Source organism: Patagioenas fasciata, chromosome 4, assembly GCF_037038585.1.
Source record: "Patagioenas fasciata isolate bPatFas1 chromosome 4, bPatFas1.hap1, whole genome shotgun sequence".
In the NCBI taxonomy this organism is placed as follows: domain Eukaryota; kingdom Metazoa; phylum Chordata; class Aves; order Columbiformes; family Columbidae; genus Patagioenas; species Patagioenas fasciata.
Genome location: NC_092523.1, coordinates 72342394 through 72361629, shown reverse-complemented (window position 1 = coordinate 72361629; position 19236 = coordinate 72342394). Strand labels below are relative to the sequence as shown.

Genomic DNA, 19236 nt, shown 5'->3' with positions numbered 1-19236 from the left:
TATCTGGATGAATACTTTAGAGTGTGTTTAATTATGCCAAGACTCTGAGAGCTTAGAGACACTTGCCTTGTTCATTTTTAAAGAGATGAGGTTTAGCAGTAATGAAAAATGAAAAGGTCTTTATTTGTCAAGAAAATGTAGAAGATTTCACATGTTAAACATACAGAATACGAAAATTTTACTTTATCCTTATAAAAATGAGAATATGCAGCTGCAGTTTAGAAGAAATCTTCAATAATTTGGCCTTTGATGCTCATGTGCTCTCATCAGTCTTCATTCGAATGAGCACTGAAAGTACACAACTGTCCTTCTGTTAAGATACTACCCAAATAATTTCCAATTAGGAATTTCTCATAAGCACAGCTGCTTTTTATCTCAGTTGCTCTGGTAAGCGGAGGTAAAGCATTGTAATTACTGTGAAATGACCTGAGAATTTATATTCCTGAGCCCTGCAGTTAGGAGTCATGCACAGAATTTGGAATTAATTTTGCAGGTTAAAAAATGACCAGTGATGGATTTTCAAGGAAAAAAAGCCAAAAGTTTACCTTCTATTTGATGATCATCTAAGAGGAAATTAGGAGTGATGGAATTTCATGGTTTCCATGCATACAGAGAGGAGTGTAGTGTCATTTCTAAGAGTGACCCACCTGTTTGTTACATTGCGAAGTGTGCACTAGCAGGGTACTGCGTATGGGAAGAGCAGAATACTAGGTGCAGGATGTTATTTGGAAGATGAAAACATATAGCTCACCATTATGCATTATTTTGGATGAGGGGATAAATGTTGGAGTTCTGTAAAATATAAATATGTTGAATTTCCTGTCCCCCAGCATGGCAGCCTTTATGCTCATGGGAAATCCGTTACCTGTGCTTGAAGTCTGTGTCTCTTTGACTCAGTGTTGTATGTCCTGTCAAACGATGTGTTTGGTCTTTTCATCAGTCTGTGTTCTTCAGTTTGCACGGTGTACAAGTTTGCAATGGAATGATTTAAAAGATACATAGGCAGAGTCCTGCAATAGATTTCAGAGCACTGAGGTTCATTGGGAATAGATAATGGTACAAAAGAGGACTGGTTTGGTACACCAGTGTATCTCCTGTTGTTGGCTAATGTCAGTTTGGCCTCATTGTATTATGTACTAATTCTTTTACTGCAACAACTCTTGCTTTTCACTCTCCTTCGTCTTTGAAGTAAACAGAAGCAAAAATAGAATCTACAGTATTAAATATACAATAATTTTAAAATATACATGCTGTTTTCCCCAGGGCAGAAAGAGGAAAGTGTTACATGGGAAGGCTGCAGAGACAGCAAATGGTGATGCATTTATAAAAAACTGTGACAGGATAGGATAGATATAAAATTTTGGTCTCTACTTTTATAGGGAATTATAGATAAGAACAGAGGGGAAATCATGCTTCAAAACAATTTAGTTGCTATTATTATGAAAGCTAGCCTTTCTTGTGGAGTTGATGTGTTTCTTAGCTTGTACTGTTCTTTTTTTCTCCCTCTGGGGATTTGCCTTGTTTTTTTCAAGAGTTCACACAGTTCTGCCTTTCTTTTGCTGTTCTATTGAATAGAATAACATCATAATCACTATGCAGATAAGGAAAGTGAACTTCCTACATTGATTTAAAATATGGAACACAAAATGCCAGAAACTGGAAAGAAATACTAAATACCTTTCCGAGAAAGACATTTGAGATACATTCTCACCTTGTGATGCTAACGGGAAGTATGTGTATGAATCCCTTTGGCAGCAAGATGGAAATAAACCTCTGTTGTGCATTTACAGACTTGATTTAGGATACTCTGAAAAAAAACAGATAAACTAGTTGTACCCAATTCCTTTACATTGACGTGATCTGCCAGTTGCTGGACACCCTTGAATTCTGTTTGTGGGTTTGATCTTGCATCTGTTGAATTTCATTGCAAAGCTTCCATGGGATTTAGTGATGCCTCTGAGATAGTGAGTGTCATGGCACACCTAACACCTTCACATGATACTGAAAAATCTCTGGAAACAGTAGATCTATGAGAAAAATTCCTCCCTGCAGACTTCAGTTCGTCACTGAGGTGGAGCTTTGTGCTCTGCTAACTTAGGAAGATGCTCTGTGCTTTTGAAACTGAGGATGAGGGAGGATCTAGTTCTTGCAACTATCATATGTAAAGTATTAAAGGGCTATGTTTGTGTAGCCAAAATGATGTTGCAATTGCAATGGCACTGGGCAATCTAGAGCTACTTTTAATTGAACTGTTAGTAGTAGGAGTAAAAATACGGCAATATAGACTTCCCCCAAACAGTGCATCTGTGTATGAAGCAGAGTCACTTATTCATACTTAAGGCCATGCTATTGTATTTTGCTACTTTTTTATCCTGTAAGTAATAGATCTGTTTCAGACCAGTATATTCATCTTTTAATCATGCTGTTACTGGATTCTTTCAGAAAGCCCCATAGAATAATAGCATCTACCTCATCAAAGACAAGCAGTATGTCTCAAACGAGGAAGGCGTTTCTTGTGATTAAAAGCTATTACCATTTCACCTTTATAAACCTCTCTATTGAATGAGGATTGATGAATTGTCTGAGTGCATGCTTGAACAGTATCAAGGTCAAATGAGATGAAAACTTGGGTTTCTATATCTTATGATTTTTCTTTTTTTCTGCCATTCAGCACTAATATTCTTTTCCAACCATTTTTTTTGCTTCATATTTCCTGTGTTCTTATGCATAAAGTCAAAACTGTAGCAGAATTACCTAGAATGCATTCTCCTATCTAAATGTTTCATTGACACATCTTTTGCTACCACTTCTGTGACCATTACTGAGCAGCCTGAGCAAGTCTCTAGGTATAAGGTGGTGTTCTGCAATGGAAAAAATATTGTGAAGTTGGTGCTCTCACAGCAATTTTAGCAAAGAATTGTTAGCTTTTTGTTTGCCACTCAATCTCGGAAATGAAAGGTTTTGTTCTGTTTGTTTCTGTTTTAAAATCTTCTTTCTCCTGCTGCCTGTTTAAAAACAAAACAAATAAACAAAAAAACCCCACAAATAAATTCTAGAGTAAATTTTCTAGCATGGACCTTTCTTATTTCATCCCTGCATCAAAAGAAATCCAAATGACCAGATGTGATTAACGGAGCAGCATTGGCCTAGCACACATTATTCAGAGAGAGGCAATACAATATTAAAGCTGTGCAGAGGAGAAAGAGGGGAGGAGGCAATGCATGCTCACGTTATCCTCTTTGATAAAAGATTTCAACACACAGTGGGCTCCCTCTCTGAAAAGGTAACCTTAAAGTGTCCTTTACTAGTGCAAGTAAGAATAGGGATGAAACTTCATGTTGTAGCACCACCTGCAGTTAGGAGTCCTCAAAATAAACTTTTTTACATACTTGTGGGGCTGTGTTCCTGGAAGGGTGTTCCTCAGCATGCCAGCATGGACAGCTGGAGATGTGCTCATTTGTTTTCCCTCATTTTACTTCAAGGATGGACTCACCCCTCTCCACTGTGCTGCAAGAAGTGGACATGACCAAGTTGTGGAGCTGCTTCTGGAACGAGGTGCCCCATTGCTTGCAAGGACCAAGGTGTGTGTCTTGCTAGGATATGTTAACAGCTCTATGTAACTTTGCACAGAATTTTCAATGTCACTGAAAGGACAAAGACGAAGACAGGAACACTTCTGTTCTCCCAAAGGAAATGTATTAATGGCTAAATGATCCAAAAGTAAGGTTTTGGTTATATAATTAGGGACCATCCTTTCCAAATATATATGAAACAGTATACACTTCTTTGCCCTTCTCTGTAATATCAGACTAAACATATGATATACAGTGGTACTGCAAGCACTTTACTTTTGTGGCTTCCTGAGACCATCGAGCACAGAGATGGGAAATCTGGGTCAGTGACTCCTAAGAGATGATTCCTAGTATATATATATTTTCTGATTCTTCATATAAGCTAACTAGGACCTGTGACTTGGAGCTTCTCTATGGGGCTATTTCAGACTTTGAAAATCATTTCAGTGTGGCCTGACTGATTTCTCAAGAGTGTGCATCTTAGATGAATGCATTTCCTACGAATACCGTCACTTTTGTGAAACCAGTGAGAGAAAGATACTTGCAGTATAATAGGAAACCCCACTGAGCAGCACTTTATATCACAAAGGTAGGTGGTATCATGAGGGGGAAAACAGTGGTACAGAGCATTGAAAATATGCTTGAGGTCCCCTGGAAGATCAGGAGGGACAATTTAAATATTGATTTCAGCTCATTGTACTGTTTGCTCAACCCCACTCCCTCGAACACAGCTCAAAACAAGGGCAATTAGCATATTCTGACACATAGTTATCCTTATTGGAGGCTTGAGATTTTTTTCTCTTTATAGTCTTCAGGAGGTTTTATCACTGGGTTGCGTGCATATCAACCACATCAAATAAGGATGTGCTCAAGCTATGCATCCCTGATAGCACCAAGTAGTCCAGGTCCTCTGTTTTTACCGGAGGGATCCACAGGGAGATGGAAAGTGCAAGGAAAAGATTCCGTGTAGCTTCACTGATTCCTTTGGTGGGAGAAGATGGTTAGGTGAACCCCATCTGACAACAGCCTCACTTCACTTAGAGAGGCTCAGAGGAACAGACCCTGCCACATATACTGTGCACACTTCAGGCAGGATTCCCAGATGTTGCCATTCAAAGGCAGATGTTGCCAGTAAGGACAGAATATCAGCATTGCCATGGCAGCATCTGGACATCCCCTCTGTGTGGAGAACTGAGCAAAGCAGAACTGGCCAGTGAATAATTCCCCCCTTCCAGGTGACAAATAAACAGTCAGTTTGACCACACCAACACAGTTACCTGTTCATGTCTATATGTTACAGCCTGTCTGTAAGAACACAATGTTTTTTAATTATCTTATTACATGTAAAATGAAACTAGATTTAAAAGTAACTTCCTTTGCTAACTCCCAGCTGACAAAGTGGTTCCAAACTGGAGGCAGTCAAATTTGTAAATATTAAAAGTACTTTGTTTTTGTTTTTCTGGAAACAAGTTGCTATAAATATTAATAGCAACAATTCTCTTTCCTTTTCATTGTCTGCCTTCCATGGACTTCAATATTTATGAAAAGATCTATTAAAGCCGGAAAGGGCTATAAAACTCCCACTTCCACTGCCCTTCAAGTGTTGTGGTTTGAACAAAAGGTCCAACCATGCTGGAGGTTGAAAGTGTAATTTCCCAAGAAGCTCAGGGGTCAGGTTTTACCAATATTGTTTGTTTTTCTGTTGAGCATTTAAAAAAAATGCAAGTTCCTTAATAAACGTGGTGATGGGTAAGTAGATGCTTTTCCTCTAATTAACACACAACCTATGTTTGTGTTATGATTAATATCCTTAGAACTGTCTTTTAAGGTCAAGATATGTTTTATTAAATATTAAATCATGGGAAAGACTCTTAGATTCTTTTGCTTTGATTAATTTCTGATTTTAGTTATTTATATGATGTTTCTCTAAATTTCCCTACATTTGCTGGAATGCAAAGGGTGACTAAGGGTGTCTGTAGCTCAGATGCAGCTCTGTTTTCGTGGTGGGAGTACTCTGCAAACTCACAACGGCATCCTTCTAGTATGTGCCACTATCTAAGCGAGAGGTACTAGAAGTTACTGTTCTCTTTGCTTTTGCCACAGAACGGGCTCTCTCCACTTCACATGGCGGCCCAGGGGGACCACGTGGAATGCGTCAAACATCTACTGCAGCACAAAGCTCCCGTGGATGATGTCACGCTGGATTACCTGACCGCCCTCCACGTGGCCGCGCACTGCGGTCACTACCGTGTCACCAAACTTCTCCTGGACAAGAGAGCAAATCCCAATGCTCGTGCCCTGGTAAACCTATCCCACCTGTGTCATGTAACAAAGGGCAGATGAGTAGCTCTTGCCAGCACAGCTAAGTGAAAACTCTCTCAACAAACTCCAGCAGCCTTAAGTAGTTGCAGTCCCAACAGGGCTTGTCATACCTGCTGGTTACCAGTATTGTATCTCGCATCATTAGGCCTAGTCATGGACCATGTCCCATGGCAAGTGGCTGTAGTATCAGGTCTGGAAGCTCTACACAGTTCCTAAAATCAGAGCCAATTCTAGTTGATGCTAACTTATGCATTGTTATTTTATTGCATTAATAGTTTGTTTTCTATACTGTGTGATATCATACACAAATAATTTTTAAGCTTTCAGCTGAATCAGTAAGCTAATTGGCATGGAGAAAATATATGAAAAAGCTAGTATTTCTGCATTTATCAGACTATGGCATTCCCCGCTATTAGGTGCCACTATTCTTCCTTTTTAAAAAACAGTTTTGATGCTTACAGGAAAACAGGTATGATTCCTCTCACTCATTGATCAGGCCATTATTTCCAAACTGAAGGAAAAACATCACATTTGTCTTTGCTAGCATATAAAGCTTTCAAGAGTCTTTAATCTATCCAAGCCCAGACAAGATTCCAATTTTCTCTAATAGGAAGTGTCCCCCATGAACTGTTAGCTGCATGGAAGTTAAAATACCAATGTATTACGCTCACTGCGGGAAGGAGGCTGTGCACACTTGAGATACTTGTGCATGGCAAGAAGTCTGCCGTCACCTGCTGTATTCAGTGCTTCCACAGAACTTTCCCACAGGCCACTCGGATGTCCTCTCCAGCTTCTTGCCTTCAGGATGATCCTTTGTTTTTCTGTGAAGGCTCGCCCTGTCCCTCTCTTCCCTTACTTCCTTGCAATGGACTTTTTATTGACCGATTTTCTTCTGCCCTCTCATTTTTCTTGGCCTTTCTATACGCACACATCCCGTAATCCCTCTTGCTTTCTCTTCTTTATGCTTTAGTTTTATCTTTCTCAGTATCATGTTCACTCGGTTGGTCTTTTTCAATGCTGTTTTCACCCTTTCTTCTTTTTCTTTCCAGCCTCCTGATTGTCTTTAGCTGTACTTTCCTCAGCTACCCACACATACACATTGTATGCTAGCCCCCACATCTTCCTTTTTTTCCCTCTATGACCAGAAATACACCTTCTGTTCCTCCCTTATCCCCTCCCTGCAAAACATCCATCCTGAAATGAACGGAGAACACCCTCAGGCGCTTCTCTCCAAACTGTTTTTTTCTCCTTTCCCATCAGGAATTTGTAGCTTCTGGCTTGTTTATAGTATTTAATATGTTATTATTATTATGCTTATAATTTTTGTTAGTGATAGATTTTTTTCTGCCTTTTCCTCTCCCCCATCAAACTGTTCCTTCACTTAAATGGAAGCACCAAATTAAATCAACTCAGACAGTATATTTAAGTGAAAATATGAAAAGTTCTGATACCGTAAAACTCCCTATGAAATATATTTAGAGTTGTTGTATGGGAAGTAAAATATCTAATGGTTTTAATTCCTACTTTAGAAATTGCAGAAGGCTAACAATAGCAGTAATATTCAGCAGAGTCCTATGATGGAAAAAATATTCGAATAATTTACTTTTAGCTAGACTTAAAAAAAAATAATTGTTAATGTTTGCAAAATGATTTGGGGATACAAGCACTATATGAGTTCTCAGGTTTTTCAATTTGTATATGCTTTAAAGCACCTTCAAATCATCTAGTAGTTAACATTTCCCTTAACAGAAACTGACTGTAGAATAATCTGTTGTATGCCTCTTTCCATGAGCTAAGATTTCACTAAGTTCTCTTCACTGCTAGTTGAGCGTTTAGCAATACTGATCCTTTTCGTTAGAAAAAAAGCATTTTTTCAGCGTTATCTAAAAATGTTACCTGTGTTTTTCGCTTAAATGTTCATATATGGTGAATAATTTGTTTGTTTAGCTTTAGACACACACTTAACCTGCATTAACTATAATAGTACATAAACCGAGCTTGAAGCCAAAGAAAGTATTACAGTATATAGTATGAAGACATGCTTTGATATGCACCCCAATCTCACTGAATAAGCATCTTCAAAGAAATGAATATGTTCTGATGGCAAGCACAACACTAAAAATATTCTCTCACAATACAAAATGCTAGGTTGCAATCTTGATTTCAGATGTTCCTTTCCCCACCTCCCTTTTGTTCCTGTCCCTGCCTCGTTTAATTTCAATCCAAATGAGGGCTGATACCTGTCTTACAAAGCAGGAATAAAAGAAGAGGGCCACAATTGCTTCAAGAATGAACGCTCCATATTGTGAAACTACAGCTGAAGCAGTGATTATTTAAGATACCTCACAAAATGCACAAACACACACAAACATGATTACAACATGCTGTAGATTGATGCACAAATATACAAATAAATAGACATAGATGCTTAGATTGCAAGATATTATATAAAAAACAAAAAGGCAGAATGTGGGAGAAGTACTCCATTCTGTTCTTTTCCAAGAGCGGTATAGAATATGCATTAAACATTTCAAAAGACACCAACTAATTTCAAACCAGTCACTATAATTTCTTATGTTTTCCTTGGGTTAGGCAATATTTGGAACTGCTTTAAGTTGTTCTTACACATACATGTGTGCAACCTTCAGCACCACATGTCTGTGTGTGCTCACACTTTGAAGTCCAAATGGACATGTCTGTATATTTGGCTTTTGGAGGTGGATGTTCAGTTTCTCCCCATGGCCTGAGAAGAAAGCAGCAGCACTGCTTTGTTCTGCCTCAGATTACTGGGAGATGTCTGTAATTCATAACCTTTTGTGCTTAAAGAAGCTTCTGGTACTCTAACACTTGTGCTCCCAGTGCGCCAGCATGGAGCTGTGTGGAAAGTGTAGCTGCATGTTTTTAACTAACATGACTGTCTTTTGCACAGAATGGTTTTACTCCACTGCACATTGCCTGCAAGAAAAACCGCATCAAAGTCATGGAACTCCTGGTGAAATATGGGGCTTCAATCCAGGCTATAACAGAGGTAGAAAAATGTTTAATGTCCTGAAGAAACACTCCTTCTCTCTCTATTTTTTTGCTTCTTTTTTTTTCCTCTTTCCTCTCACACCTCACTTTCACTTATGTTTTATTTAAACGAAGAAGCCCCTTCCCTATGCCGGTGCAGAGGAGTAAAACTGCTCTTGCTTTGTTTCGCAGTCGGGCCTCACACCAATACACGTGGCTGCATTTATGGGCCACTTGAACATAGTCCTCCTTCTGCTGCAGAACGGAGCCTCTCCCGATGTCACTAACATTGTGAGTATGGCTTTGACTAGAATCATCTCTGCAGTACCTCCTATGGAAAGGTTCTAGCCTACCACGCACTTCAACCAAAGGTCATGTTTTAATGATGCTTTATGACTGTATTGCATTTTAGGACAAATTATTCTAGCATCCCAAACAGTGAAGAGGGGAAAATGGCTGTTGTATGAGCATTATAAGCTATCTGTAGTTTCATGGATTCCTGAGCAGTGCTTCAGTAGGCCAAGTTTCTCTAAAAAGAAAGCTCGTGAAATTCATCCAAAACTGTATATAAGCCAAGTCATGGGAAAGATTGTCTTTGAATGATGAAATTTAAGTCCAAATGGCTCTAATTTCTGCTTGCATAGTTTTACAGGCTGCCATGAAATTGTGTCATTTGTACCAGTGAAAGGGTATAAAATGCTTAAAACCTAACAAACAGAAAGTAAAAATGTTATAGTCAAGATGTTCCCCTTATACAGGAAATTCTGGGAACTGGTGCCTTTCAGAAGAACATACTTAAATTTAGAAAATGTGACCTTTGGGAGATAACACAAAATGCAGACCATGACTTACCATAGAAATCAGTGTTTGTATACCTATAGCCTAGTTACCAAGAAGAATAACAAGAACATGACAGTTTCCTGAGTTGTGTTTTATAGATACCTTAGTGTTTGAATTCGTCAATATAAACGTGTCAATATCAAATGTAAAATATTTAACTTTGGACCATCTTCATTTTGAACGCAGCTCTTTACCGGTAAATAATATTATAAATTAAGTATTCCCAGCAACAAAACAAGAAAATTTGAGTAATCCAGGTGCACTGGACTCATCAGTTTTTCTCATTTAGAAAAATGTTATATGGAACCTAGTAACAATGTTGAACACACTGGATTTTTTGCTTGAATTGTTAGAACAGACTCTTTTTGACAAAACCTCTTACTGTTTTCATACTTTTTAATGGAAGCAGTCTTTATATAAAACCTTTATCAATGATATGACAGCCAAAGAGAAATTATTGTGAAAGCAATTATTGTGGGGTAAATATTGTGGTGGTGTCACCAGACATTTGTGTGCAAAGTTTAACACTTTACAATTTATGCTACACTTGTGTCTCAGCATTTAATTGGTCAGCCGAAGTTCCCTGTTGAATTACTAACTGTTTCCAAAAGCTGAACTGCTTTGCTAATGCAAGTACAAAAGGGTCATTACAGAAATTTGATCTTTAGAGTGTGTGAAATGTAAAACTTATTCACATTTTAAACAGCTCATTCTTCAGGTAATAAACTTTATAGAGATGAAATTCTGTATTAAGATTTGTAGCTAGGCCTGTGGGATTTTGTTTGTTGCCTACTTACTAATCACAGCTGGTAATACAATGTTAATTTTAAAATGAAAAGATAAATCAACTCCTGGTGAAGAGGGTTTGCTTTAATAAGTTCATAATAGGAGGCAAGCTCAGGTTGCTGCTTTTGCTACATCTAGATGAAGGACGAGAAGATGTGATTCCTGATTCTGATGCAGAAGATCTTGACCAGAGTGTTCATTTTGGCAATTGCAGTTTAACTTGATAGTCCTGGGGGTAAAAGCCTTACAACAATACACTCCAGCTCTAGAGTAAGGAGAAGGAACAGCTAGTACAAAGAAGTGATCAGTCCTGCTGTGTTGTCATAACAGATCAATACAGAGCTCTTGATTGTGGAACTGTCCCAGTACCTAATGTACCAGACACCGATGAGCTGCACAGGGACTGTTTCAGTCCAGTTCATGAGAGTGCACTCAGAGAATGTTGGACAGTGCAAAATTAAGCTAGAAATGCAGTCGTCAAGGAATACTCCCAGTGTTCCTCTGCAAACCTATGCAAAAAGTACATGCTTTGAATGTGTCATCCATACTTCATTATCCTGACTTGAAATTCCACATCACCCCAGTCAGCTTTCCAAAATTTAATATTTTCCTTCAGATTCTGTGGGCTACAAAAGGCTTGAAACAAGAATCATTCCATAGCCTGCGGACAGAGCCACACTGCTGAGCACAGATTTTACACGTTTCATATGCTGGCTCAGCTGTGCACAGCCACTGCAAGGGCTTTGAAAGCTGCCAGCTCCACACAGTCTGCAGGAAGAGACCATCTGGAAAAATATCCCCTTCCATCTTGAGGCTCATGTGCCTCACAATCCCTTGAGAGAGACAGGCTCAATACACTCTTCTCTCCGGTGCAGTGCTCAAGCTGATGTACCGTTATGTAGAAAGCTGAGGAGCATATGTGACCAGAGGAATCTATATGGCAGAATTTTCTACGAATCCGGATTTTCGTTCTGACCCTCTGTAGTGAGATGATGCTTGTCTGGGATCGCCGTGTTTGCAAATCACAGTGTACCCAGGCCCAGCAACATGTATATGAGCAATGTAGGGGAAAGGGACCTTGGGGGCCCTGGTGGACAGCAGGATGACCATGAGCCAGCACTGTGCCCTTGTGGCCAGGAAGGCCAATGGCATCCTGGGGTGTATTAGAAAGGGGGTGATTAGTAGGTCGAGAGAGGTTCTCCTTCCCCTCTACTCTGCCCTGGTGAGACCACACCTGGAATATTGTGTCCACTTCTGGGCCCCTCAGTTCCAGAAGGACAGGGAACTGCTGGAGAGAGTCCAGCACAGGGCAACAAAGATGATGGAGTGGAGCATCTCCCGTGTGAGGAAAGGCTGAGGGAGCTGGGGTTCTGGAGCTTGGAGAAGAGGAGACTGAGGGGTGACCTCATTTACATTTATAAATATGTAAAGGGTGAGTGTCATGAGGATGGGGCCAGGCTCTTCTCGGTGACAACCAATGGTAAGACAAGGGATAATGGGTTCAAACTGGAACACAAGAGGTTCCACTTAAATTTGAGAAGAAACTTCTTCTCAGTGAGGGTGACAGAGCCTGGACCAGGCTGCCCAGGGAGGTTGTGAAGTCTCCTTCTCTGGAGACATTCAAAGCCCGCCTGGACACCTTCCTGTGGAACCTCAGCTGGGTGTTCCTGCTCCAGTGAGGGGATTGGACTGGATGAGCATTTGAGGTCCCTTCCAATCCCTGACATTCTGTGATTCTGTGTATGCACACACTCTTCTGCACTGCCTGTTGCTGGGTCTGAAGCCAGATTCTCAGCCAGTGGAAATGTGGGTCTCTGCACAAGTTGACGTGGGTAGAGCTTACACCCTTTGAGCTTCTGTTTCTTCATGGAGGTTTAGGACACTGAGATACTTTTGCTTTTCTGCAGCGTGGAGAAACTGCACTGCACATGGCGGCACGTGCTGGGCAGGTGGAAGTAGTTCGCTGCCTCCTGAGAAACGGGGCCCTGGTTGATGCCCGAGCCAGGGTAGGTGTTCTGCTTACTTTTTTTTTTTTTTTTTTTTGCTTTCACTCAAAAATATGTGTAGATCTTCCAGAGAGAACGTGTGTGGTGGACTGACCCCGGCCGGCAGCTCAGCTCTGCTACCGGTTTGCTTACTGCCCCTGTGGTGGGATGGGGGAGATAATCGGAAGAGTGAAAGTGAGAAAAGTTCTTGGATTGAGATAAAGCCAGCCTAATAGGTGAAGGAGAAAGAAAAGAAAACAAAATAAAGCTTAAACCCTCCCCGTCACAAGTGATGGGAGTGCAATCACTCACCACCTCCCACAAGCAGACTGATGCCCAGCCAGTTTCTGAGCAATGACTCCTTTGCAAAAACTCACTCCCTGGTTTTATTGCTGAGCATGATGCTCCACAGTCTGGATTATCACTCAGGGCAATTCAGGTCAGCTGTCCTTGATAAAAGGAAAACAGTTGTAGTTGTCTCTGTTCTAATAAGACTGCTGAAGCTCATCACAAAATTTAACTTGCAAGCACTCCTTTGCTGCCTTTTTTTTGGGTACTATTACTTCCTATGATTTCTGCAAGACAAATGCTTAGATAGGTCTGTTGGCATCAATGAGAAGATTGTGCTCAGGGTAGTTCTCCCTGTGCTAATTATCTACTCGATTTGAGTTGTAGGAAGAACAGACTCCACTGCACATTGCCTCTCGCTTGGGTAAAACGGAGATCGTCCAGCTTCTGCTACAGCACATGGCCCACCCCGATGCGGCAACAACTAATGGATACACCCCGCTGCACATCTCTGCCAGAGAGGGACAGGTTGATGTGGCATCTGTTCTCCTAGAGGCAGGTGCCTCGCACTCCATGTCCACCAAAGTAAGACAAAATGCTTCATGTCTTGTATTCCGGTAGCTCAGATGGTGCGTGGTGGCCTATGGCCATTCAATGGAGAACGTACTTTCACACTAGGAAACTGGGCTAGTTTGGGTCTTTTGTTCTTATTCAATCTTAATCAACAGCAATCTGATAGACTGAAGTAATGTATCAGAAGTTAATCAAATTTTGACAGATTTTCTTGTCATCTAAACTTGGGAGTTTGATCCCTGCTGGAGCCACATGCAGATCATGATAAATCCACAGCCTCAACAGGTTTAAAGTATACATTAGGTCCTTGCCTCTTACTTCACCGTTGTGTTATAAGTAGGTCTTTTTTTGGCAAATATTTTCAAAGTAGAAAAGTAGGGGGATTTTTTAAATGAACAGGCCTATTTATTTTTTAGTACCTTGTTTATTTAAATAGTTAAATAATTCTGGTCTGTACTAGCTGAAAGGAATGTTCTTAAAACATACAATTCAGCATCTGTCAAGCCTCATTTGATGCTGAATCTATTTTCAGTGGTTCTATTTGTGAGGTGTCATACCACACAATAGGCCATTTTGTCTGGGTTTATAGAAGAAATAGTCTGCAGAATCATTATTTTGTTAGCCAAAAATGTTTTCCAATAGAATCCTGACAGTGATGATCACATAAGAAAATAGCTAGCTGCGAACAGAATTATGTGCCAAGGTATATTTTGCAAATTTATTGCATGTGATTAAGGGATTCTTGCTATTGTTTTAGATCTGAAAAAGTGCCCCCGATTTTACAGTTGAAGCTTAAAACATATTTTTTGTATAATGGGGTGTCTTCCGGGGTTTAGAAAACTAAACCAGCAATTTTCAAATTATGATCCACAGATTACTGGAAATGCATGATGTTCTCCTTTTATCCAGCTGTTAAATCACATTAAAATGGCTAAAAATACACTAAATACTTTCCTCATTTTCCATATCACTTTATGGCAATGGCTTTAGTACGGCAGGAACGTTATATAATTATGACTAGGAGAAGCTGTAGTCCATGAGATAATCTCTCTAAAAACCTGTGATTCATGAACTGGAAATGTCTGAGATTGACTGCCGTAAACTCTTTTCGAGGTGGGATTATTGGAACAAGATGATAATGATAATAAACATTACATATAACTTTTGTGTCGGGCAAGTAGGTCGTTGTAGCTCCCTCGAGTTAACCGTCTGGGCAGTGGTGCAGTCTGCCACCTGCTGTCCTGCATCCGTGAGTGTTCCATATCAACGTGATTTTTTTAAATTAACATAATAGGCAAAGAGCATGTTCGTTTGATGTAGACCCTATGCCTGTGCTTTACTGACAAGCGTTATTAAAACAAAAAGGGCTCTTTTTTAAAAGGCAACATTTTTAGTCTTGTCACAATGCATTTCCAAAAGCACTGCCAGTGAGGTATGACTTTTTCCAGCTGAAGCTCAGAGGCTGCAGCCGAACTTAGTGCCCGTATGGATACATGAGTTTAAATATAAATCATTCTTCAACAAACTCTCTAAAGAAAGAATACAAAGTTTGGAGCTTTTCTCACTGAATTTAGTTGGTGTTTCATTGTTACTGGCAACAATTGATGCAGGAAATATTATCACAGCTGTCAGCATGAAACTAAAAATGCAGCTAGTTTGGAGTAGAAATTTTAACAAGTGCCTTCATTGCCCCCACACACAATGTATGATGCTGGTAGAGTCTGTATCTGATAAAATGTCTGCCAGCCTGACAACATGTACGTAGGAAAGAATAGAAGGGAAAGTATTTTCTTGTTTTTCATGTTTCTAGATGCTTTCAAGAGATGCTGCTGTTTCTAGGTATGGCTGTTGATTCTGCCAGCGAGAATACAGGTTGAAGAATAAGCGTTTGTTAATACATAGTTATTAAAAGAGAGACGTCAGCATGACCTTTAACACAAACTCCTGCTTTTTGTATCCTGGAATTTTCCAGAAGGGATTCACACCTCTGCATGTGGCGGCCAAATATGGGAGCCTGGAAGTGGCGAAACTCCTGCTGCAGCGCCGTGCCTCTCCCGATTCAGCCGGCAAGGTAATGATGAGAAAGAAAAGTGAGTGTCAGGAGGATGGAGCCAGGCTCTTCTTGGTGACAACCAATAATAGGACAAAGGGCAATGGGTTCAAGCTGGAACACAGGAGGTTCCACTTAAATACAAGAAGAAACTTCTTCTCAGTGAGGGTGACAGAGCCTGGACCAGGCTGCCCAGGGAGGTTGTGGAATCTCCTTTTCTGGGGACATTCAAACCTGCCTGGACACCTTCCTGTGGAACCTCATCTGGGTGTTCCTGCTCCGGCGGGGGGATTGGACTGGATGAGCTTTCGAGGTCCCTTCCAGTCCCTGACATTCTGTGATTCTGTGAAAATCCAGCAGCATTTTGGGTTCTTGTTTGGGAAGGAACTGTGCACAACATGCATGGGAAAGGCAGCTGTGGCTGCTTTCGTGCGGTTGTGTTGGCTTGTTAAGGCGTCAGTCCCCAAAGAGTGGTGGAGGCAGTGTGGTTGAAGTGTTGTTACGGGTCCCTGGTGGGAGGGTGTGCCGCTCTGGAGACAGAAATGTTCCTGAGGTTGCACTGAGCTCTCCCTACTGTAAAAATCTCAATTGTCAAATACGCGGCGCCTACCCCGTGCTGCGGGAATTGTGCATCCTGGGCGCTGGGGAGATGGAAACCAGGTCCGTGGCCTCAGGCAGCCGGTGCCGGAGAGCCGCCCGCGTTCCCCCTCCGCTGCTTCTCCCCCGGGCGCCCCCACTAACGGCTCCGTAACGCGGCGAGCGCAGCCTAACGCCCTAACCCCCCACAGAACGGCCTCACCCCCCTGCACGTGGCCGCACACTACGACAACCAGAAGGTGGCGCTGCTGCTGCTGGAGAAGGGCGCCTCGCCCCACGCGACCGCCAAGGTGAGCTCCGGCCCCGCCCCTCGCCTCTGGCCCCGCCCCTCGGCTCCGCCTGGGTCCCGGCCGCCCGGCGGCACTGGGGAGCGGTGCAGTGCGCGGAATGTCCGCCGGGTGTAAAGAAATAACATAATCCCCGGGGTGTGGGCGGCCAGGGACGGGCTGAACGGGGGGTTCTGAGAGCCGAGGGGGTGGTCAGAAGGTCCCTGAGCGCAGAGCAACGATGAGTAAGGGAGTGGAGGGTCTTCCTTATGAGGAAAGGCTGAGAGAGCTGGGGCTCTAGTTTGGGGAAGAGGAAACTGAGGGGTGACCTCATTAATGTTTACAAATGTGTAAAGGGTGAGTGTCATGAGGATGGAGCCAGGCTCTTCTCGGTGACAAACAATGATAAGACAAGGGATAATGGGTTCAAACTGGAACACAGGAGGTTACACTTAAATACAAGAAGAAACTTCTCAGTGAGGGTGACAGGCACTGGACCAAGGCTGCCCAGGGAGGTTGTGGAATCTCCTTTTCTGGGGACATTCAAACCCGCCTGGACACCTTCCTGTGTAACCTCATCTGGGTGTTCCTGCTCCGGCGGGGGGATTGGACTGGATGAGCTTTCGAGGTCCCTTCCAATCCCTGACATTCTGTGATTCTGTGAGCAAGTTGCTGAGCCATGGGAGGTTCATACAGCCTGGCTGGATGACCCCCTGCTGAAATTGGCATATGGCTCTCACATACCTTCATTGGAAAAAAAAGAAATATAAATGTGTAGGTATATAAGTATGGAATTCTCTAAGCCCATTTTTATGCTTGTGAGCTTTAGTTGTAACTGGAACTCACTTTAGTATTGTGTAATATTCGAAACTGCGCATATTCTGATCACGCATATGGAGAGTTCATTCTGGGATTGGGAACAGTATCACGATACCACCGTGTTAGGCAGAGGCAACCAAAAAGGAGAAAATAATGGGTGAATTGGTGCTGATTTCAGAACGTTCTGCCCCGTGTGAGACTGCTGTTGCGCACGCTGCCAAAAAACGCAGCCCGTCTGTTAAGTGATTATATCAGAGCTATAGTTTCCATTGTGGTGCGTGGAGAGCAGCAACAGCTACAGTTGCAATAGAAGAGTTTGGTAGAGCTCTGTTGTAAAAACAGACCAACAGAACACTCCCAGACAGATTGTCTGCTGTAACCCAAAATTTTTCCCTGTGGTGCACTGTAAAGCTATTAAACATGGGAAGCAGTCTTATTGCCAGAAAGTATCATCAATGCCTTTCTGCTTTGCTTAAATGATTAATTTGATCAAAAAAACATTCCTTCCTTTTACTGTTTCCAGCCAGTGCCGTTAACGACACGCATATCAAAATTCCGTAGGCAAACACACCTCTACCCACACACTCCAAAAAAGCACCATGCAATGAAGAGTGGGCACCCGTCACTCATCACAGAGAATGTCACTCATCAGTCAGAAGCGAATATTTACAACATAGGTTATTCAAGATATAGGTATCAAACTCGAGATAATTTGAGTGTATTGGATGAACAGTCTTACCCACCGTGGCAAGGGCAGGCTTGGTTCTAGTCTGGATGGCAAAAACTACAGACGGAAAAAACAACGGGACAGCAGGGCCATGTGGGACATGTCTGGCCTTGAAAATTTAATGAACTGTCATCTCTAGTGATAAGGGGTAACATGAAATAATACTGTTTTAGGCTGTCTGACTTCCTAGGCTTACACAGCTGTTTTGTTAACTTTATTCTCATTTTGTTTCCTGACTGATGTTAGAATGGATACACTCCTCTGCATATTGCTGCCAAGAAGAATCAGATGCAGATAGCTACCACTCTATTGAACTATGGGGCTGAGACAAACATTTTGACCAAGCAGGGAGTCACCCCACTTCATTTGGCCTCCCAAGAAGGTCACACTGACATGGTGACCTTGCTTTTGGAGAAAGGAGCCAATATCCACGTGGCAACAAAGGTAACTCACAACCGGAGACAAAATACTATGGGTAGCAGTATCCAGTAAGATGCAAAGTGCAGTGTAGGAGTGATGTCACGTTGTCAGAAATTCTCTGCTTCACTTCCTTATGTACATATTTGTGAGTCGGCAGAAGTGATAACAGATGAGAGAACAGTAAAAGTGAGAAGAGGATATCTAGGACTGACAGATGGATTAACCAGTTAACTTATATCATGTAATGAATAGCTGTACACACAGGAGAAACTGCAACTGTTTGCCATGACTGGAGGGAAATGATATAACATCTGGCTTGGGCAGAGAGGTTACAGGAGGAAAAACAGACCAAGAGAAAATTGTTCCTGAGCATTTAACAAGGCAGGACTGTGGTGCTTTTGTCATGCTGCAACCTTGCCATCTCTTGGGTGTTTCACATGTGCTCCTGAAATTTTACATTGGATGCTAAGGAAGAGGAGTGTAAAATTCTGGAGTTTGTGGGTCCAGGGGTAGATGCATCAGAAACCTGAGAGCTGCAGTCTAAAATAGTTCAGTGCATTTGCCAGCAGAGGTGCTTGTTTTCATATACTTACCCTTCAGCCTTATTTGCACATGGAAGAAAGTGGTGGTGTCTGGCAAATAATGAAACAATATTATTAACAGAGTGATGAATGACGAAGATCCTGTGGAGAAGCTGTCTAAGATTTTATACTTTTTAATGATTGTACGTGACAGATTTCGCATAGAAAACAAGATGGTTCCTCAGAAAAACCCCCAAACATTATTGTAGTTCTCCATAGGTCACCAGATGTATCCCGGCATATACGTAAGTCTTATTTACTTAAAGTCAAAATAGGAGGCTCAAGTCTCTTGTTGTCTGACATTGGTGTAATATGCCATCTAACAAATGAGAAACAAAGTGGTTTTCATTTCTCTTACAAAATTTATTCCCTTGCTCACAGGTAAGTAATGTGTGTGTGAT

The 19236-nt window shown here is 41.6% G+C and overlaps 1 protein-coding gene across 50 annotated transcripts in view; it reads left to right on the top strand.

Moving 5' to 3' along the window:
- The window catches only part of ANK2 (ankyrin 2), a 366844-nt gene that overhangs the window by 253576 nt on the left and 94032 nt on the right, over positions 1-19236 (top strand). For 42 of the 50 annotated variants that reach the window (XM_071808135.1, XM_071808142.1, XM_071808141.1 and 39 more), the window contains 9 exons: positions 3483-3581; positions 5676-5873; positions 8824-8922; positions 9096-9194; positions 12437-12535; positions 13190-13387; positions 15348-15446; positions 16214-16312; positions 18081-18278. In XM_071808135.1, coding sequence (XP_071664236.1) covers positions 3483-3581; positions 5676-5873; positions 8824-8922; positions 9096-9194; positions 12437-12535; positions 13190-13387; positions 15348-15446; positions 16214-16312; positions 18081-18278 — 1188 coding nt within the window. The remainder of the gene's footprint in view (positions 1-3482; positions 3582-5675; positions 5874-8823; positions 8923-9095; positions 9195-12436; positions 12536-13189; positions 13388-15347; positions 15447-16213; positions 16313-18080; positions 18279-19236) is intronic. The other 8 variants (XM_071808147.1, XM_071808145.1, XM_071808146.1 and 5 more) reach the window with 2 other exon arrangements.